Here is a 19,042-nt window from a genome sequence, read left to right on the forward strand (position 1 = left end):
AGATATATATATATATATATATTTATATATAATAGACCTCTGTTACATTGTTCAATTTACATTATGAAAATAGCAGCCCTCTAATAAATATATGCAAACAGTAAAACTAAACAGACGAAAGGACTTAATCATGCACGCCGGCTCTGGAAAACACACCAATCTCCCAAGCTTTTCCATGCTAGTTACCCTCCATCATTTCCAGTGTTAGCTTCCAGCTAACTCTCCACTTTTCTCTTTTCTACCGAACTCTTTCCCAATCGCCTGCACCAAACGGCAATCTTAAGAGCCAAACCAAATTTGCTTCTCCCAAAATGATTGTCTAATACTGGGAAAGCCAAGCAGCAAGGATAGTCGAAGCATGGCTCTCCGCAAGTGGCAAACGAAAAAAAAATCTCCTTTGCAGGTTTTTGTTTTGTATTTATGCAAGTCTCCAGAGCCCCTCTTCACGCCGTGGACACGTTGGGTTGCGGGGGCAAGGCCACGAGTTCGCCTCCTTCCTGCAGGATTGCGTTGGCTGGCGTCTGTTGGGGAGACGAGCTTCCGGGGATGTTGTTCTGGGAGGTGAGCTGAGTCAACTGCTCCGTGTTGGCCAGGGATTTTAATACTGCGTTCTCCCTCTCCAGGACCGAGTTCCTCTCGTAGAGCTCCTTGATCTGCTCCTTCAAGACCTCCACCTCCTCGCGCACCGCGTACATTAGATGGCTTTTCACCAGGTCCTGGAGAGAAGAGCAGGACCGTGATTAGGTGCACGTTTCGTACTTTTTGTATTCACAATGGTTTCTTATGGATTTGATAAGCTTTTATGCCATTCAGCCAAAAATTAATCCCATGATTTACTCTCCCTCAAGCCTCATTCTAGGTGTATATGACTTTCATCTTTCAGCCAAACTCAATATGAGTTATATTAAAAGACATCCTGGCTCTTCCAAGCTTTATAATGGGAGTGAATGGGATTTTGAAGCCCAAAAAAGGGCTTAAATATGTTATAAAGTTGTAAATATGGATATTTTTCTTAGACAAACGCATGGCTGTGCTTCAGAAGGCCTTTATTAACCGGATTATGGATTACTTTTATGATGGATGGATGCACTTTTTTGGGCTTCTAAATCTCAGGTACTATTCACTCCCATTATAAAGCTTGGAAGAGCCAGGATATTTTTTGATATAACTCTGATTATGTTCGGCTTAAAGAAGAAATGGCTTGAGTGCGAGTATTAAATGAGATCATTTGCATTTTTGGATCAACTAACCCTTTAAATGCTTCAAAAATGTCATGTGGTGCAACAATCAAGTTTAAATATATATATATATATATCATTACATTTTGGGGAGTTGCATCACATGACCTTACAACCTGAACTAACCTTGCCTTGTCATGAAAACGTCAAATTATCTGAGATTTGTTGAACTTGACGCAGTCATGAAGGTCTTCAGGGGGTCATAAATTATCATTTCCTGACAAGTATTTTCTGTATGTTGGTCACACCACATAACTTTGCTTTTGCTTACAACATTTTTTATATTTTTTATATCAATAAGCAGTGAAGCATTTACGTTCAAGTACTCGTTAAATACATAGTGATTAGATTACTCTAAAGTACTTCTATGAAATCAGTTGACAGTTGTATGAACATTTCTTTCCTTTATGCCTCAAGTAAAATAACAAAAATACATATTTTTAAAGAAAGAACTGAAATACTCACCATAGCTTGCTCTATTTTGTTATCAATGGCCACAACACTGGCACCAGAGGCACTGCAGGACAAACACAAAAGACAATGCTTTAGAAAAATTGGTGATCTCATAATCTCAAGTCCCGTCAGGCACGTTACATCCTATCAGTTTAATCACACTTCTAACGAACTGCCAACTATTCATGTGCAATAACTCAGAATTGTAAAACCAGATGACATTTCCTTGTTGTGCTTATCAGCACATATCCTATAAATACATTCAGTGGAACAAGATAAAAATCAGGAATGCACACACATCCATTACCCATTAAGAAACATATTCAGAATTTGTGCATAGATAATGGAGTTATGAAGGTGTGCTACTATTGCACCTATATATATATATATATACCAGCAGACTGCTGATATCCAGCAAAATTCTCATTGTTCCTGATGTTTAAGCACATTTAAGTCCCCCTGTGCTGAAAATCATTTTTAAAATGTGGTGTTTTTAAATATGCTTTAAGACAAACCATGTGCAAATTCATAAGTTTCTCCTTAAAACTGCAGTGAAAAACACAGTTTGAAATCGCTGGTGTTTCTGACTGTATAATTCACTCTTCCACTTCTTCTGAATCAGTTTCTGGTTCAAACATACACTGTATAAATCTGAATGAAACCAGCATTCCCACTTGCCACTGTGCAGCGTTCACTACAGTAAAGTGGATCAGGTATGCTGAGCTGGTGTGAGTGAGTGGAGGCGTTTAATTTGCATATTCATGATTACACCTATACTGAATGAAGCAAGGCATGAATAATTTATTTTTTACATTTAAATGTGTCATTTTGGTTATCAAATATTAAATTATTGACTAGAGGGACTTTAATTTAACTGCGGTTGTCTAATTTACCATACCTGGCACCATATTTACCATTTTTATAAATACATGCAAAATCACGTTTATGTTGGCAAAAACTTTAACCAATACAAGAGTGACCGAATTAAAAAAATAAAAATTAAAAAAACGCTTCAATGTTGTTGTTAGCCTTTCACAGACACGTGTTCTTGCTTACAATCTACACTAACTTCATCATTGAAGACGCGCGGCACATCAACATCATTTTGTGTCATGAGTCATGACCATTGCGTTAAAACAAGTTAAAACTGTCCAACTTTTACACTTTAACTTCGAGTTGTTTTTATTTTTTGCGATGGTCTTAAGTCTTGAGTGAGATCTAGTGTTCATTCAAAACCATCAAGGCTTTAATATACATATATAAATTTAATATTAAGTGCTAAATAAATATACTAGTCTTCAGCAGCACGAGCACACGTGTTTTAGTATAAGCGTACAACTTTCAATACAAGCTTTTAATAACTTAGATGTGTTCATGAATGCAACTAGTTCGCGCGGCGTACGTGACATCCCCCTCATTCCACAATGTGCGAGTCTAATATAATAATCATATTAAATAGATACAGCTTTCTCACAATTATGCTCTTTTACATAGACACGCAACTCAAATAAGTATAAAAAAATAAGTGTATCTTCGGGAAAAGCCACCCGAAGCACAAGCACATCTCCGCAATAACTCAGAGTCTACCTATAGAAAACATTGCGCGATTTAATTCTGTTATGAAATCATAACATTTACCTGCATCGTGCCCTGTATGACATTAGTCTGGCGGAGTAAGTAGGAGAGGATCCGGGAGAGTACGGCAGACAATAGCTCATTTTGCAGCGCATGTTGGTGATCAGTTAGTCTCAGATGCAGAAGAGTGTGTTAGTAGTGAAGGCGCTCCTCAAGATTTAAGGGATCTGTGGTCTCGAGGGGGGCGTGGCTTCGGAGAGGGGCGGAGTCACACGTCTTCAGCACGTTCCACGCGTTTCGGTGTTTTTGGAACGCTGTCGCGCATGCGCAGCAGCGCCGCTTGAGTTTATGCCTGAACTCGCTCTTCTCTATCCTGCTTTCTTCATCGCGATTGTTTTATTAAACAAGATGTATATTGCACACACAAACCATTCAGATGACTTTTCAATGCAGTTTAAGAAAACACATCTTACAGTAGAAACATGAAGATTTAAGGGGAAAAAAACTTTTATTTTCAGTACATATGCTTATGTTTACAAAGGAAAAGTAGATCTGTAGTTCCTGTTTATACAGATGGTTAGCATGCACAAACCTGAAATACATTTCAATTTGGTTAAACAGCATTCCTTGAATCTTACACTCATAACAGAATATAAACAGACACAAAAGGGTCATTTTCCTGGGATTCGGTGCCTTTTGTGTCCCCAGTGAAGATCATGATCTTACTGCCTTCAAATGTTGACCAATATTAATGTTAAAGCTGTCTTGGTCTTAAATAACACCATTTGAACTCCAAGCATAATGAAGTTGATTAAAAACATAATTTAACAGCATTTTGAACCACCACATCTCAGCATTTTCCTCTGTCCACCCTGTTATTTTTGAATACTTTCTCTAAAAATTAAAGTATAAAAAAATGTAATGATATTATATCATAAAGCTGACATGACTTCTTTTGGAGGGAAATCAACTTGGGCGAGTGAGTGAGATCCTCGATAATTTTAACGGTCTATTTCTACCAATTTTATCTTTCAAATTTGATGTGGTCAACCTTAGTACGTCCACCCTGTTAAGGGAAATATGAAAAAAGTTAGTAGAAAAATCTATTTTAATACAGAAATTTTGAATCATATTTAATAAACCTATGTTAGCTTGTTTTTGCTCATTGGCTGATTTTAGGTCAGAATGTCCACCCTGTTTAAGACTCAACAGAGAGACAGAGAGAGTAAACTTATGTTTAAAGTTGAAGTAGTGCATTTAAAGTTATATGTCAATGTTTTACATATTGTTTCCCATCTAAGTCCAGTTAAAAATAAAGTACAATTGTAACTGGTTGTCCATAAGAATCATCCATCCATTCTTTATACCACTTGTCCACCCTGTTAAGCCGTTTTTTTTAATATATATATATATATATATATATATATATATATATATATATATATATATATATATATATATATATATATACATATATATATATATATATATATATATATATATATACACACAATAATTTGATAAAATCAGCACAAACAAGAGTGTCAATATTTGTATTACATTAAAAAGTAAACAAAAAAAGCATTTAATGCTTTATATTTGTTATTTTTCTAACAGGGTGGACATTTTTGTTTAATAAATGGTTACATTTTATTTGAGCTTGACTAGAATATTTTTTCAAATGCTTTACATCACCCTATCATGACTAAAAAATTTCTTTACGATGGCCAAAAGGCAACGAACAACAGGAATGACCCAAAAAAACATGGAATATAACAAATGTTTTTCAATAAAATGTATCTGTATAGCGCATTCAAGGACAAGGACCATGAGAAGTCACCAGTCTCCAATTTAATTGTGTGCACTCAGTGCTCCTACAAACAAGCTGAAGACTTTTCTGGTACACGACATGCTTTCTAGGACTCATCCTGGTGTCAACTGATCAGGGAACTGGACCACAGGCACGTCAAACACACATGTGCATGCAAACCCAAACATGCACACAATAAAGGCGTTTCCCAAAGTGCATCAAGTGCCTTTAACTTTCACAATCCTGTGCAACTAAAGCCAACACGTTCCTTCAGGCAGTAAACTGCTGTCAAGCATATCTCAGTCTACAAGAATCCTCCATTAAATGGCCGATGGTGATTAGAACCATTCATGTGTAAATCCTAATTTCATGAACGCATTAGCATTAAAAAGCAGGGACATCACTTCTGCTCTGAAGTCAAAAAGGTGTGAAAGCTGCAATTAAGCCCAAGTCGTCTCCGGTGGCCACTGGGTCTTTGTTGCCAAGAAGACTGGCTGCGTATGAATACTGCATGTGTCTATACACCAACTGACTATATAAACCTTTCTAAATTTGGAGTTGTTTACCCAAATACGACCTTTAGGAAAGACTGTCCGGATTGTACACAGTTCCACAAGTTTCCACATGATCCAGAGGTCTACTTTCTAGGAAACCAATCAAATAAAACAATCATGATGAATTCAATCTCACTGAATTTGCGCTAGTTGTTGCCAGAAAATGCAGTGGCTTAACTTGGAAGTCAGATCCTAATCTTTCAAAAACTAAGTGTATATCAAGAAAAAAAGTCATGAATTTAATAAAAAATGCACATGTTAAAATATTGATTATATGGATTCACCACCTCTGGCACTTGATTAAGAGACGCAAGTTTTTAAGAATTATTTGTACACTTTTTTTGCTGAGTTCGTTAGTATGAATTAGTGGTCGATCGATATATCGGCAAGTCCTATATTTTAACATTTTTTAAATATCGGCAGATACGTTTTTCTGATTGGCCGATGTGTTGGAAGTGGGACTTTTATTTTGACGGCGCTCCATACTTTTATTTTGACGGGTGGGTATACATTGTATGGGTCAGAATTATCGATTTTTATTTTATGCCAAAAATCATTAGGATATTAAGTAAAGATCCTGTTCCATGACGATATTTAATACATTTCCAACCGTAAATATGTAAAACATTTATTTTTGTGAGTGAATGCAGCACAATCGCGAACACAAATGGACAACTTTAAAGGCGATTTTCTCAATGTTTCGATTTTTTTGCAGATTTTTAAGTAGTTGTACCATAACCAAATATTGTCCTATCCTAACAAACCATACATCAAAGAAAAGCTTATTTAATCAGTTTCCACATTAAATCTCAATTTAAAAAAATTGACCCATGTGACTGGTTCTGTGGTCCAGGGTAACATATCGGCTTTATATCGGCCACCCTGCTCTCTAAGATATCGGCATCGGCAATCAAAAAAACAATATCGGTCCACCACTAGTATGAATGAGCATAACACACCTGTAAGTCGTGAGATCATGTGGTTATTGCAAAATCAATAGACATGACAACATCTCATCTCATTCTCAGCATCCTGTTTTACACCGTATGGTTTATGAGTGTGATTAGTAGATTATATCTACATGTTGCATCGTGACTAACAAAGTAAACCTGAACTCCAGTCTGTTCCAGCTAACTTCCTCCAGTAAAAATGACTACACTGGGGAAATTCAGTTCTGGAGAAAAGTCTCTGAAATTAGTAATAAAAGCAAACATGGATATACGTGGAGAGGAACACGTACAAACAATTTTTCTGAACTCAAAGGGAATTCATATAAAAATATATAATATATAAATTTCCATCTCAAGTCCAAACTTGTTTTTTTTAAAATGTTTCCTCATGATGAACTTGGTTGGTATTTTAATGCCACTCCAACTTTATTGCCAATTTTCATGGAGATTAACAAGTTGAAATACTATAGAAGAGCAATTTAAAAATGTATGTAAGGTATTAAAAGTTTGATTTGGACTATAATGGATTCAGGGTTGACGTTGTTCCTTCAGAGTGTTTGCTAAATAATATCTGCTAAAAATTAATATTTTAAGAGAACTTAACCCTCCTGTTACCCTCAAATCTACCAACATTTTTTACCCACTGGACTCAATTTGACCCCAGCAATTGAAACCCCCAGAATGAGATTAGACAACCCAGAATTGAGGAAGATCTGAGGAAATAAAATAAATTTCATTTAAGACTCTATTATCTTATAATTATCTTAAACAATAATAAAGAAAGAATAAAAATAAGTTAAGGTTTTATGAATTCAACTGATTAGACATGTTTGTTCACATGGGAGATGTGCAGCTTTTATTTTTCTTATTTTTTCAAAAAGTACTCATACTTCCAAATTTTTCATTTTATTTTTTATTAAAAAAGTTTGTTTTAATAAACCATATTTTCAACCAAAAAACCCTATCTGTTTTCATTCATTTAAGGGTCACTGTAGCTGATGATTATTATAAAATGCTTGTTTAATACCGTATACCGTGAAACACTCATACCGTTAAAAGTTAAAGCTATCTTTTTTTGTTTTAACAGTTTATCGCTGCAAAGGTATTTCCAACATCTTTTTATCCCTAAACGAAGACCGAAAAAGACCTCCGCTGTGAGTATATCAGGCTTTTAAACATCACCGTTTCAGCCAGTTATTTTAGCCCTCCAAAAATATTTTTGTTGCCAAAATCGCTACGAGAAACGTTAAACTTTTAACTTGAGCACTTGGCATTTCAGAATGGCCTGTGGTGCAGCAAAGAAAGATGCAAGTGCAACAGTCAAGCATAAACATATGAGTGTTAGGCCTATATAGGTATATAAAAGCGTATAAGCATATGTTTACATAAAAATACAATGGAAAAGCAGCAGTCGGCCATACAGAGAGTTCAGAGGGTCTCTTCCCTGTAAGGCATGTGAAGTTTATGTAATTCCTTCAGCTCCAAATCAAAGCCATGAGAGATTCATCCTCAACACCCATTTGCTGTAAACAAGTCCAGAGTCTCGAGAGACGCCGCTAATTAACTCGTTGAGCTGTTGCATAATGTTTTGGGACAGGACACAGCTGGCCTAGAATCAGTGACCTCCTACCGCTGGTGGACTCATGTGGATCAGCCAATGGTCCTGTTACGCCTCCATCCGCACGCTCTACAACAGGCACCTCCTGCAGTTCGCCAATGTGCATATAGTAGCTTAGTTAAAGCTTATTTAAATCTGCAAGCATTCATTGTTTAATGGGAACAATTAGGATAGATATGCTGATGAGTCTCTACACTATGAAAACACTTTTTCAATTGAATAGTGAAATGAAAAATCTGTCATTTACTCATCCTTAAGTAGTTTCAAATCTGTATGAATTTCTTTCTTCTACTGAAGACAAAAGGAAGAGATTCTGAAGAATGTCAGTAACCAGACAGTTGATGAACCCCCCACTGTAATAAGTAGGAACTTATAACCCAACTTCCATAGTAGGAAAAACTAAAAAAACTATACCATCAACTGTTTGGTTACCGATATTTTTCAAAATATCTTCCTTTTGTCTTCAATAGAAGAAAGAAATTCATATAGATTTGAAACAACTTAAGGGTGAGTAAATGACACATTTTTCATTTTGAAGTGAAATATTTCTTTAATGAATCAATCTAACATTGAATCATTTTGCTTGTCAAACTGTCCAACAACCCATACACTTAAGTCAGCTGTCAACAGTGCAAAAGACAAAAGTCAAGTGTAGTGACGTAAAGGCCAAGTATGGAATTTGTACATACTTGGAATTTCCATTCTGCATTTAACCCATACAAGTGCACACACACATCAGGAGCAGTGAGTAGTGAACACACACACACACACACACACACACACACTACAACCCATGAACACACACACCCAGAGCAGTGGGCAGCCATTCACAAAGTCAAGTGCTCATACTCATGCCAAGCACATGGTGTCCAAAAGAGGAGCTCTTAAAGGGATATTTCACCGCTGGAAAGATGAATGTGTATTTAAATTGGGTCATTTATGTAGTAGAAATGTGAAATTATTTTAGAAGTTGGAGCCTTCTAGACTGAGAAAAGCCAGAAAATGTATTTTTGTGGCTCATGTGGATGAAAGTCAACAACTCCCAGAATGCACTTGCTTCGCTGCCCTATGAGGACACTCCCACGGCACACCTACCGGTTACAGAGGGCCGTATCGGGAGAAATGATACAACTAGGCTACTAGTCGACTCGAAACTGAAAAGACGCCATTTTATCGTTATTTTTTTTACAGTCAACCCAACTTCTAAGAATACACTGATTTTATTGAAGCGAAAATCAATCTTAAGTAAAATCCTTTTTTCTTTAAGAAAAATCTTTAATGAATTGAATTTAGACTGATTTGCTGTGAAGTATACAGCTTGTTTCTGTCGAGGTCTCCCAACAGCATATATCCCAGTTGAGAAAATGGCTATTTGCAGGATATCTTTTTTACTTTGATTACACAGTTCAAAGTTCTGTCATTAACCAAGTCTGGCTATTTTTAGAAGTAAAGGCACAATTGAACTTTACCTGTTGGATAAGCAGCATCTTGATCTACTTCTGACAAGCTATAAAAACTAGTTCATATCTTTGCTCTGTTGGTTTCTTTCTTCATTCTTAAATATAAAACAAGATGTAAGGCTGAAATACTTAAATTACCCAAATTAAACAATCTCTTATTTGAACGCTGACTTTTAAGCGGTCAACAATGTGCTTCAATTAGCCAGTCAATGCAGTTTCCTAGAACATCCGAGAGAAAAAAGGTCAAACCAATTCAATTATTCATCAGGTCCAATTGATTGCATAATCTGAATTAGTAAGGAAATCTTTACAAAAAGAGAAATGGAGGGTAAACATTCAGGTTCACCAAAAAAAAAAAGTAGCTTCTGTTGAACCAAAAGAGCGACATTTGGCAAACTGCACAAATGGCTCTTTTCACTTCAAAATAAGTAGACTGATAACATGTCAGGGTAAAATAAAGCATCATAAGAAGTTGAGTTATGGAAGATTTTCAGTAAATAACTGACTAGATTCATTGCATGGAGAAGGGCAGCTTGAACTTTCTGCAAAATATCTCTATGTGTGGCAATCAAAGATTAGATTTTATTTATTTGGGTGAAATTACAAATATATTGTAATTCTGGAACAGCGATGACTCACAGATATAACTGGTGGAATCAGTATCACTAATAACTAATTCTACACACAAAAAAAGAAATAATTGTATTGGCACTTGATGCAAACAAATGAGTAAAAATGCAAATATTCTCAAACAAAAGTATTTTCATGGAAATTGCCTGTAACTAAAAGCCCTGGAGTGTCTGGATGAAGATAAAAGAGCAGGATAAATAGCCAAATAAGACATATCGCACGCTTTGCTTAAATACTGTCAGAGAGACTCAAACTAATGATAAGCATCAAAAAAAAAAAAAAAAACTTATTAATTGATAATTGATTTAGAACAATTATTCTCATACTTTTCCTAAAAGTGCTGCAACCACCAACAAAGTTGTTAAATTGTTTTATAGTTTTGCATTAGGGCTGTCACTTTTGTGAAAAAATCCAGTTCGATTTTTGAGACACAAGTGTTCATTGAATCGATTGTAAAATCGATTTTCCATGTCTAAAGACGTTTCCATTTTAATCGCCAAATATAGGCAAATCCAAGGACAACTAACAGGCATTAGGACGAACGTAAAGAGGGCGCTTGAGACGCGCACAAGTCAGCAAATATTCCTGATGATTTATTGGCGTGAAGTTTCGTGCACAATGACAAACAGGAGTGCAACATTCTCGAAAATCAATAAGCAGAGTGGACTGCCATAACATCAGTGAAAAACATCACTGCAGTCTTCAACATGGCTGTGTTTACCATTAGAAATGTCAAACAAATTTCGCCTACATAGGCGATTGTAGACCGTAGCCCGAATCTGTATCTGTATGCATGAGACTGTCTGCATACCGGCAGAATTCACAGTTTTGTTGTAAAAAGAGACATTATGCAGAAGTATAATTTGCTGTTGTGTGTTGGTCAGAGCCTGCAGTCGCTGTGTGACGCGCGTTCGCTGCGGGCGTATCGTGTCGAGCTGGACGCGCTCCGAGAAAAGACCGTTAAAATCGATTCCCCATTTTCGTTTTCGAAACATGCGTTGGTTGGTCCGATTGATTGTGCAATCGATTTTCGAACGTAAAGTAACAGCATCATAAGAAGTTGAGTTATGGAAGATTTTCAGTAAATAACCGACTAGATTCATTGCATGGAGAAGGGCAGCTTGAACTTTCTGCAAAATATCTCTATGTGTGGCAATCAAAGATTAGATTTTATTTATTTGGGTGAAATTACAAATACAGTGAGGAAAATAAGTATTTGAACACCCTGCTATTTTGCAAGTTCTCCCATTTAGAAATCATGGAGGGGTCTGAAATTGTCATCGTAGGTGCATGTCCACTGTGAGAGACATAATCTAAAAAAAAAAATTCAAGAAATCACAATGTATGATTTTTTAACTATTTATTTGTATGATACAGCTGCAAATAAGTATTTGAACACCTGAGAAAATCAATGTTAATATTTGGTACAGTAGCCTTTGTTTGCAATTACAGAGGTCAAACGTTTCCTGTAGTTTTTCACCAGGTTTGCACACACTGCAGGAGGGATTTTGGCCCACTCCTCCACACAGATCTTCTCTAGATCAGTCAGGTTTCTGGGCTGTCGCTGAGAAACACGGAGTTTGAGCTCCCTCCAAAGATTCTCTATTGGGTTTAGGTCTGGAGACTGGCTAGGCCACGCCAGAACCTTGATATGCTTCTTACAGAGCCACTCCTTGGTTATCCTGGCTGTGTGCTTCGGGTCATTGTCATGTTGGAAGATCCAGCCTCGACCCATCTTCAATGCTGGAAGGAGGGAAGGAGGTTGTTCCCCAAAATCTCGCAATACATGGCCCCGGTCATCCTCTCCTTAATACAGTGCAGTCGCCCTGTCCCATGTGCAGAAAAACACCCCCAAAGCATGATGCTACCACCCCCATGCTTCACAGTAGGGATGGTGTTCTTGGGATGGTACTCATCATTCTTCTTCCTCCAAACATGTTTAGTGGAATTATGACCAAAAAGTTCTATTTTGGTCTCATCTGACCACATGACTTTCTCCCATGACTCCTCTGGATCATCCAAATGGTCATTGGCAAACTTAAGACGGGCCTTGACATGTGCTGGTTTAAGCAGGGGAACCTTCCGTGCCATGCATGATTTCAAACCATGACGTCTTAGTGTATTACCAACAGTAACCTTGGAAACGGTGGTCCCAGCTCTTTTCAGGTCATTGACCAGCTCCTCCCGTGTAGTTCTGGGCTGATTTCTCACCTTTCTTAGGATCATTGAGACCCCACGAGGTGAGATCTTGCATGGAGCCCCAGTCCGAGGGAGATTGACAGTCATGTTTAGCTTCTTCCATTTTCTAATGATTGCTCCAACAGTGGACCTTTTTTCACCAAGCTGCTTGGCAATTTCCCCGTAGTCCTTTCCAGCCTTGTGGAGGTGTACAATTTTGTCTCTAGTGTCTTTGGACAGCTCTTTGGTCTTGGCCATGTTAGTAGTTGGATTCTTACTGATTGTATGGGGTGGACAGGTGTCTTTATGCAGCTAACAACCTCAAACAGGTGCATCTAATTTAGGATAATAAATGGAGTGGAGGTGGACATTTTAAAGGCAGACTAACAGGTCTTTGAGGGTCAGAATTCTAGCTGATAGACAGGTGTTCAAATACTTATTTGCAGCTGTATCATACAAATAAATAGTTAAAAAATCATATATTGTGATTTCTGGATTTGTTTTTTTAGATTATGTCTCTCACAGTGGACATGCACCTACGATGACAATTTCAGACCCCTCCATGATTTCCAAGTGGGAGAACTTGCAAAATAGCAGGGTGTTCAAATACTTATTTTCCTCACTGTATATTGTAATTCTGGAACAGCGATGACTCACAGATATAACTGGTGGAATCAGTATCACTAATAACTAATTCTACGCACAAAAAAAAAAAAATTGTATTGGCACTTGATGCAAACAAATGAGTAAAAATGCAAATATTCTCAAACAAAAGTATTTTCATGTAAATTGCCTGTAACTAAAAGCCCTGGAGTGTTTGGATGAAGATAAAAGAGCAGGATAAATAGCCAAATAAGACATATCGCACGCTTTGCTTAAATACTGTCAGAGAGACTCAAACTAATGATAAGCATTAAAAAAATAAAATAAAATAAAAAACTGTCCTAATGATTTAGAACAATTATTCTCATACTCTTCCTAAAAGTGCTGCAACCACCAACAAAGCTGTTAAATTGTTTTATAGTTTTGCATTAGGGCTGTCACTTTTGTGAAAAAATCCTGTTCGATTTTTGAGACACAAGTGTTCATTGAATCGATTGTAAAATCGATTTTCCATGTCTAAAGACGTTTCCATTTTAATCGCCAAATATAGGCAAATCCAAGGACAACTAACAGGCATTAGGACGAACGTAAAGAGGGCGCTTGAGACGCGCACAAGTCAGCAAATATTCCTGATGATTTATTGGCGTGAAGTTTCGTGCACAATGACAAACAGGAGTGCAACATTCTCGAAAATCAATAAGCAGAGTGGACTGCCATAACATCGGTGAAAAACATTACTGCAGTCTTCAACATGGCTGTGTTTACCATTAGAAATGTCAAACAAATTTCGCCTACATAGGCGATTGTAGACCGTAGCCCGAATCTGTATCTTTATGCCTGAGACTGTCTGCATACCGGCAGAATTCACAGTTTTGTTGTAAAAAGAGACATTATGCAGAAGTATAATTTGCTGTTGTGTGTTGGTCAGAGCCTGCAGTCGCTGTGTGACGCGCGTTCGCTGCGGGCGTATCGTGTCGAGCTGGACGCGCTCCGAGAAAAGACCGTTAAAATCGATTCCCCATTTTCGTTTTCGAAACTTGCGTTGGTTGGTCCGATTGATTGTGCAATCGATTTTCGAACGTAAAGTAACAGCATCATAAGAAGTTGAGTTATGGAAGATTTTCAGTAAATAACTGACTAGATTCATTGCATGGAGAAGGGCAGCTTGAACTTTCTGCAAAATATCTCTATGTGCGGCAATCAAAGATTAGATTTTATTTATTTGGGTGAACAATTCCCTCAAGATAACTATTCAGGTCACACTTCAGATTAGGGTCCAATTCTCTCTATTAACTATGACTTTTGCCTCAAACTCCTAATTACTGCTTTTTATTAGTTAGTAAGGTTAAGTTTAGGTATTGAGTGGATTAAGTGAAGTAGAATATGGTCATGCAGAATTAGGCATTAATATGTGCTTTATGAGTACTAATAAAAAGCTAATATCCTAGTAATAAGCATGCTAACAAGCAACTACATAATAATGAGACTTGGACCCTAAACTAAAGTGTTACCAATATTCTACATTAATTTACAAATATATTGTAATTCTGGAACAGCGATGACTCACAGATATAACTGGTGGGATCAGTATCACTAATTCTACACACAAAAAAATGTATTGGCACTTGATGCAAACACACGAGTAAAAATGCAAATATTTCTCAAACAAAAGTATTTTCATGGAAACTGCCTGTAACTAAAAGCCCTGGAGTGTTTGGATGAAGATAAAAGAGCAGGATAAATAGCCAAATAACACATATCGCACGCTTTGCTTGTACCATAAATGCTGTCAGAGAGACTCAAACTAATGATAAGCATCAAACATAAAAAAAAAACTGTCCTAATGATTTATAACAATTATTCTCATGCTTTTCTTAAAAGTGCTGCAATCACCAACAAAGCTGTTAAATTGTTTTATAGTTTTGAATACAAGATGTAAATTCGGTTCATCTAATTATGAAAAACTGCAGAAATTCAGGTGAGTCACAGCACAATAAATCTGTCATTTAGACCTGCTTACAAATGCATATGGATCACAAAACAAAAGGCCTCAGATTTTCTTTCAGGGCAATGGCTTGTGTAAACGGTTGAACACTGTGCTTCTGTGGGGACAGGAGGGAACATGTAGCAAATATCAGAAATCTGACATGAATACCATCCTTCCCACCAGAGTTATGAGTCACGCTAACGTTCAATCTCTCTGGTTCGCTGTCAGCACAACCCTCCCTTTATTCAAGAACCAACGACTTAATCATAATCAAATGTCAATTTGTGCCTTTGAGGTTTAGGAAAGCCCAGTACTCAATGTACTTTAAAACCACACAAAAAAACTAATATATCAAAAAGAAAGAGAAATAGATCAACAAATGACATTTTAATCAGACATTTAACAAGGACTATTAGAGCCAATTAAAAATCTGTCCAGGAGCTTAAGGATGGGAAAGACTACTTGACTTTAAGTCTGAACAGATTTTAAAACACTATGCATCATACACTTGCAAAACTTAATGTTGCAGAGGAAAAACGAGCAAGGATCACACACACTACCAGACTTTCGGGTCGTTCCGAATGCAACAAACTCATGCAAAATAGTTGGTAGATGCATGAAAAATGGTGTTGAAAAATTCTCCAATTGGATGGAGATTGAAATCAATCTGTCCAACATACAAATCGTGATTTTCAATTAAATCAGTCAAGTCAAATATGCTAGCTCTGACATTTGGCAACTAGCGTAGACTCATCCAGACTAAATCAGGGCTAAAATGTGGGCAAAAGTTGTGTATTCCGGCCTTTACTGAGGTTACACTTCATATATATCTCACATAGGCATTATTTGTCATACAGGTTATATTATATTTAAAAGCTTATCAAACTAGTTCTGCCGGAAACTGAACCATGAAGGGACCATAAATGAGGAACCCTGACAGAGATGCAAAGCACCACTTACTACTTACTATAAGGTATAAGTGTGACACTGTCACACCCATCATACATATTAGGTACACTAATGTTTAATTGTGATCATTAAGTATTGTCATTGTCAATTATGTTTTTTTGTAGTGCCGAGTTGAGTTTCAGTTGTCCTCATCTTAACCCTAGCCCTTGAGTTATCCTAACCATAGCCCTTAGCCCTAATAAGGTGAATAATAACCTTGGCACTTTGTCATTGCTATCAACTCCGACTCAGGCTTGACATTAAGCCTTTTCATGTGCTTGTCCTTTTGACAAGTAAATCTGTCATTCACTTGTCCGAGTAAAAAAGTTGCTTGTCCGGAATTTTTTTGGTGTGTGTGTGTGTGTGTGTGCTGTAAATATAATTTATTCTGAAGAAATATCCTCATCTGTGTTCAATCAGCTCTGATATATTTAAATCTGCATATTGTCATATCTGCACCTTTAAAGGGCTTCACTATGGAAAACGCAAGTAACATTATTGGACATTGTTGCCAATTTATTATCCACACTGCTTTCAAGATCAACTTATAATGAAGAGCTTAATTTGGTGAAGAAAGCCAAAGCTTTTTAAAGCATTTCATCCGCAGAGTTTACAAGCGATCCACCCGGATGACAGCATCAACCAAGAGGCTAAAGCTTTACTGCTGGAATTGTTGGCCGTTTTATGTTACGCTTTATTTGAGAAAACAGTCATTTTGCAGAATTACAGGTCAATCTGTAAATTTACCGACTCGTTACACACAATTGCTGTAATTCTGCATAATAGCTACATTTTCCCCAAACGGTCTTATTACATCTGTTACATTTAATCGGCTGCTGTTCCAGTCCATTGATATGATTGATTCTCAACATTGCTTGCTGGGTTAAAACATGCCACGATCGCAGTTATAATTTGGAAGTGACTCTCCCTAATTTGTCATGATATGATGGCTTATATTTCATTTTGTTGGTTTTGTGTGTCATACATTTTGCAACCCTGCCAGTTATCACCATATTCCACTGAAATAGACGCATTTATGTGTAATTAGGATTTGCATTTTATCACATTTTGCTTTAGTTTGGTGATAACTCTCACACTCGTATCTCTGTAAAGCCGCTTTGGAGCAATCTACATTGTTTTAAAAGCACTATATAAATGAAGATGACTTGACACTAACTGTGCTGTTTGCTTGTTGCATTTCTTGTCAAGGGTAACTTAGTTTAGTTAAGGCTAAGTTTATTTTTTCCTCGTTGATGGAAGAGGATAAGAGGGCCAAGGTTTAGGAGTCATGGTTCGCTACTGCGGTTAACTCGCATGTGTGTGGTTAAGGAAATAACGTCTATATCAGCAGGATTCAATAGTCTATATTCGTCATTCAAATAGGGAAACCGAAACTAGGATGCAGATATACAAACAGCAAACAAAGCAGCGCTAGCTTAGCATTTTGAATAACAATCATGCTGATCACAATACAAACAACTCATGAGGTATTCAGTCATGAAAATATTCAGGCCCTGGAATGCTCAGGTAAGATGATGTCAAATTAAAACCTCCTTCTGTACGTACTGTCTTGTCTTTGCTCAATTTCGCTTTTTATTCCCGTGCACTGTAGTGTTGTCAAAAGTACCGACTTTTACCAAAATTAAGAAAATGAGATGATACCAGCATTTCCCTCAAGCATTTTGAGCGCTGTTGAACGGATTCTTAAACACCTGGTTGGCCATTGTGTTCATGCGCTCAACATACATGTCTGTGATTGGCTACAATGGTTAACATTTTCAAAGCAGGCGTCTATAAGCGGATCCCTAATATATCCACTGATGGACGGATCCACTGATAGACGCCGCTTTCAAACGCTCCCGTGTGTATCTGTGTAAGCCCTCGGTGAAGAGCATCAAAGACAACGTTTTTGAAGCATTGATCATTGTAGCCAATCAGAGACATATGTTGAGCGGGTGAACGCAATGGCCAATCACAGACATACGTGTTGAGCATGTGAACACAACGGCCAAACAGAGACGTATGTTGAGCGGGTGAAAGCAATGGCCAATCAGAGACGTATATGTTGAGCATGTGAACACAACGGCCAATCACAGACATATATGTTGAGCGGGTGAACGCAATGGCCAATCACAGACATATGTGTTGAGCGGGTGAACGCAATGGCCAATCACCGACATATGTGTTGAGCATGTGAACACAACGGCCAATCAGAGACATGTTGAGCATGTGAACACAATGGCCAATCACAGACATATGTTGAGCATGTGAACACAACGGCCAATCAGAGACATGTGTTGAGCGGGTGAACACAATGGCCAATCACAGACATATGTTGAGCGGGTGAACACAACGGCCAATCACAGACATATGTGTTGAGCATGTGAACACAACGGCCATTCACAGACATATATGTTGAGCGGGTGAACACAACGGCCAATCAGAGACATATGTTGAGCGGGTGAACACAACGGCCAATCATAGACATATGTTGAGCGGGTGAACACAACGGCCAATCACAGACATATGTCTTGAGCATGTGAACACAACGGCCATTCACAGACATATATGTTGAGCGGGTGAACACAACGGCCAATCAGAGACATATGTGTTGAGCGGGTGAACACAACGGCCAATCATAGACATATGTTGAGCGGGTGAACACAACGGCCAATCACAGACATATGTCTTGAGCATGTGAACACAACGGCCATTCACAGACATATATGTTGAGCGGGTGAACACAACGGCCAATCAGAGACATATGTTGAGCGGGTGAACACAACGGCCAATCAGAGATATATGTGTTGAGCATGTGAACACAACGGCCAATCAGAGACATATGTTGAGCGGGTGAACACAACGGCCAATCAGAGACATATGTTGAGCGGGTGAACACAACGGCCAATCACAGACATATGTGTTGAGCATGTGAACACAACGGCCAATCAGAGACATATGTTGAGCGGGTGAACACAACGGCCAATCACAGACATATGTGTTGAGCATGTGAACACAACGGCCAATCAGAGACATAT

General features: G+C 37.6%; 1 protein-coding gene across 1 annotated transcript in view; it reads right to left on the reverse strand.

The window, feature by feature from the left end:
- Positions 1-238: 238 nt before the first annotated feature.
- The window catches only part of tsc22d2 (TSC22 domain family 2), a 30,842-nt gene continuing 12,038 nt past the window's right edge, over positions 239-19,042 (reverse strand). The window contains exons 2-3 of the mRNA XM_084117508.1: positions 1,704-1,755; positions 239-716 (exon numbers count right to left, since the gene is read on the reverse strand). Of these exons, the coding sequence (XP_083973634.1) occupies positions 444-716; positions 1,704-1,755 (325 nt within the window). The 3' untranslated portion in view covers positions 239-443. The remainder of the gene's footprint in view (positions 717-1,703; positions 1,756-19,042) is intronic.

Source organism: Abramis brama, assembly GCF_963993115.1.
Source record: "Abramis brama genome assembly, chromosome: 6".
Lineage (NCBI taxonomy): Eukaryota > Metazoa > Chordata > Actinopteri > Cypriniformes > Leuciscidae > Abramis > Abramis brama.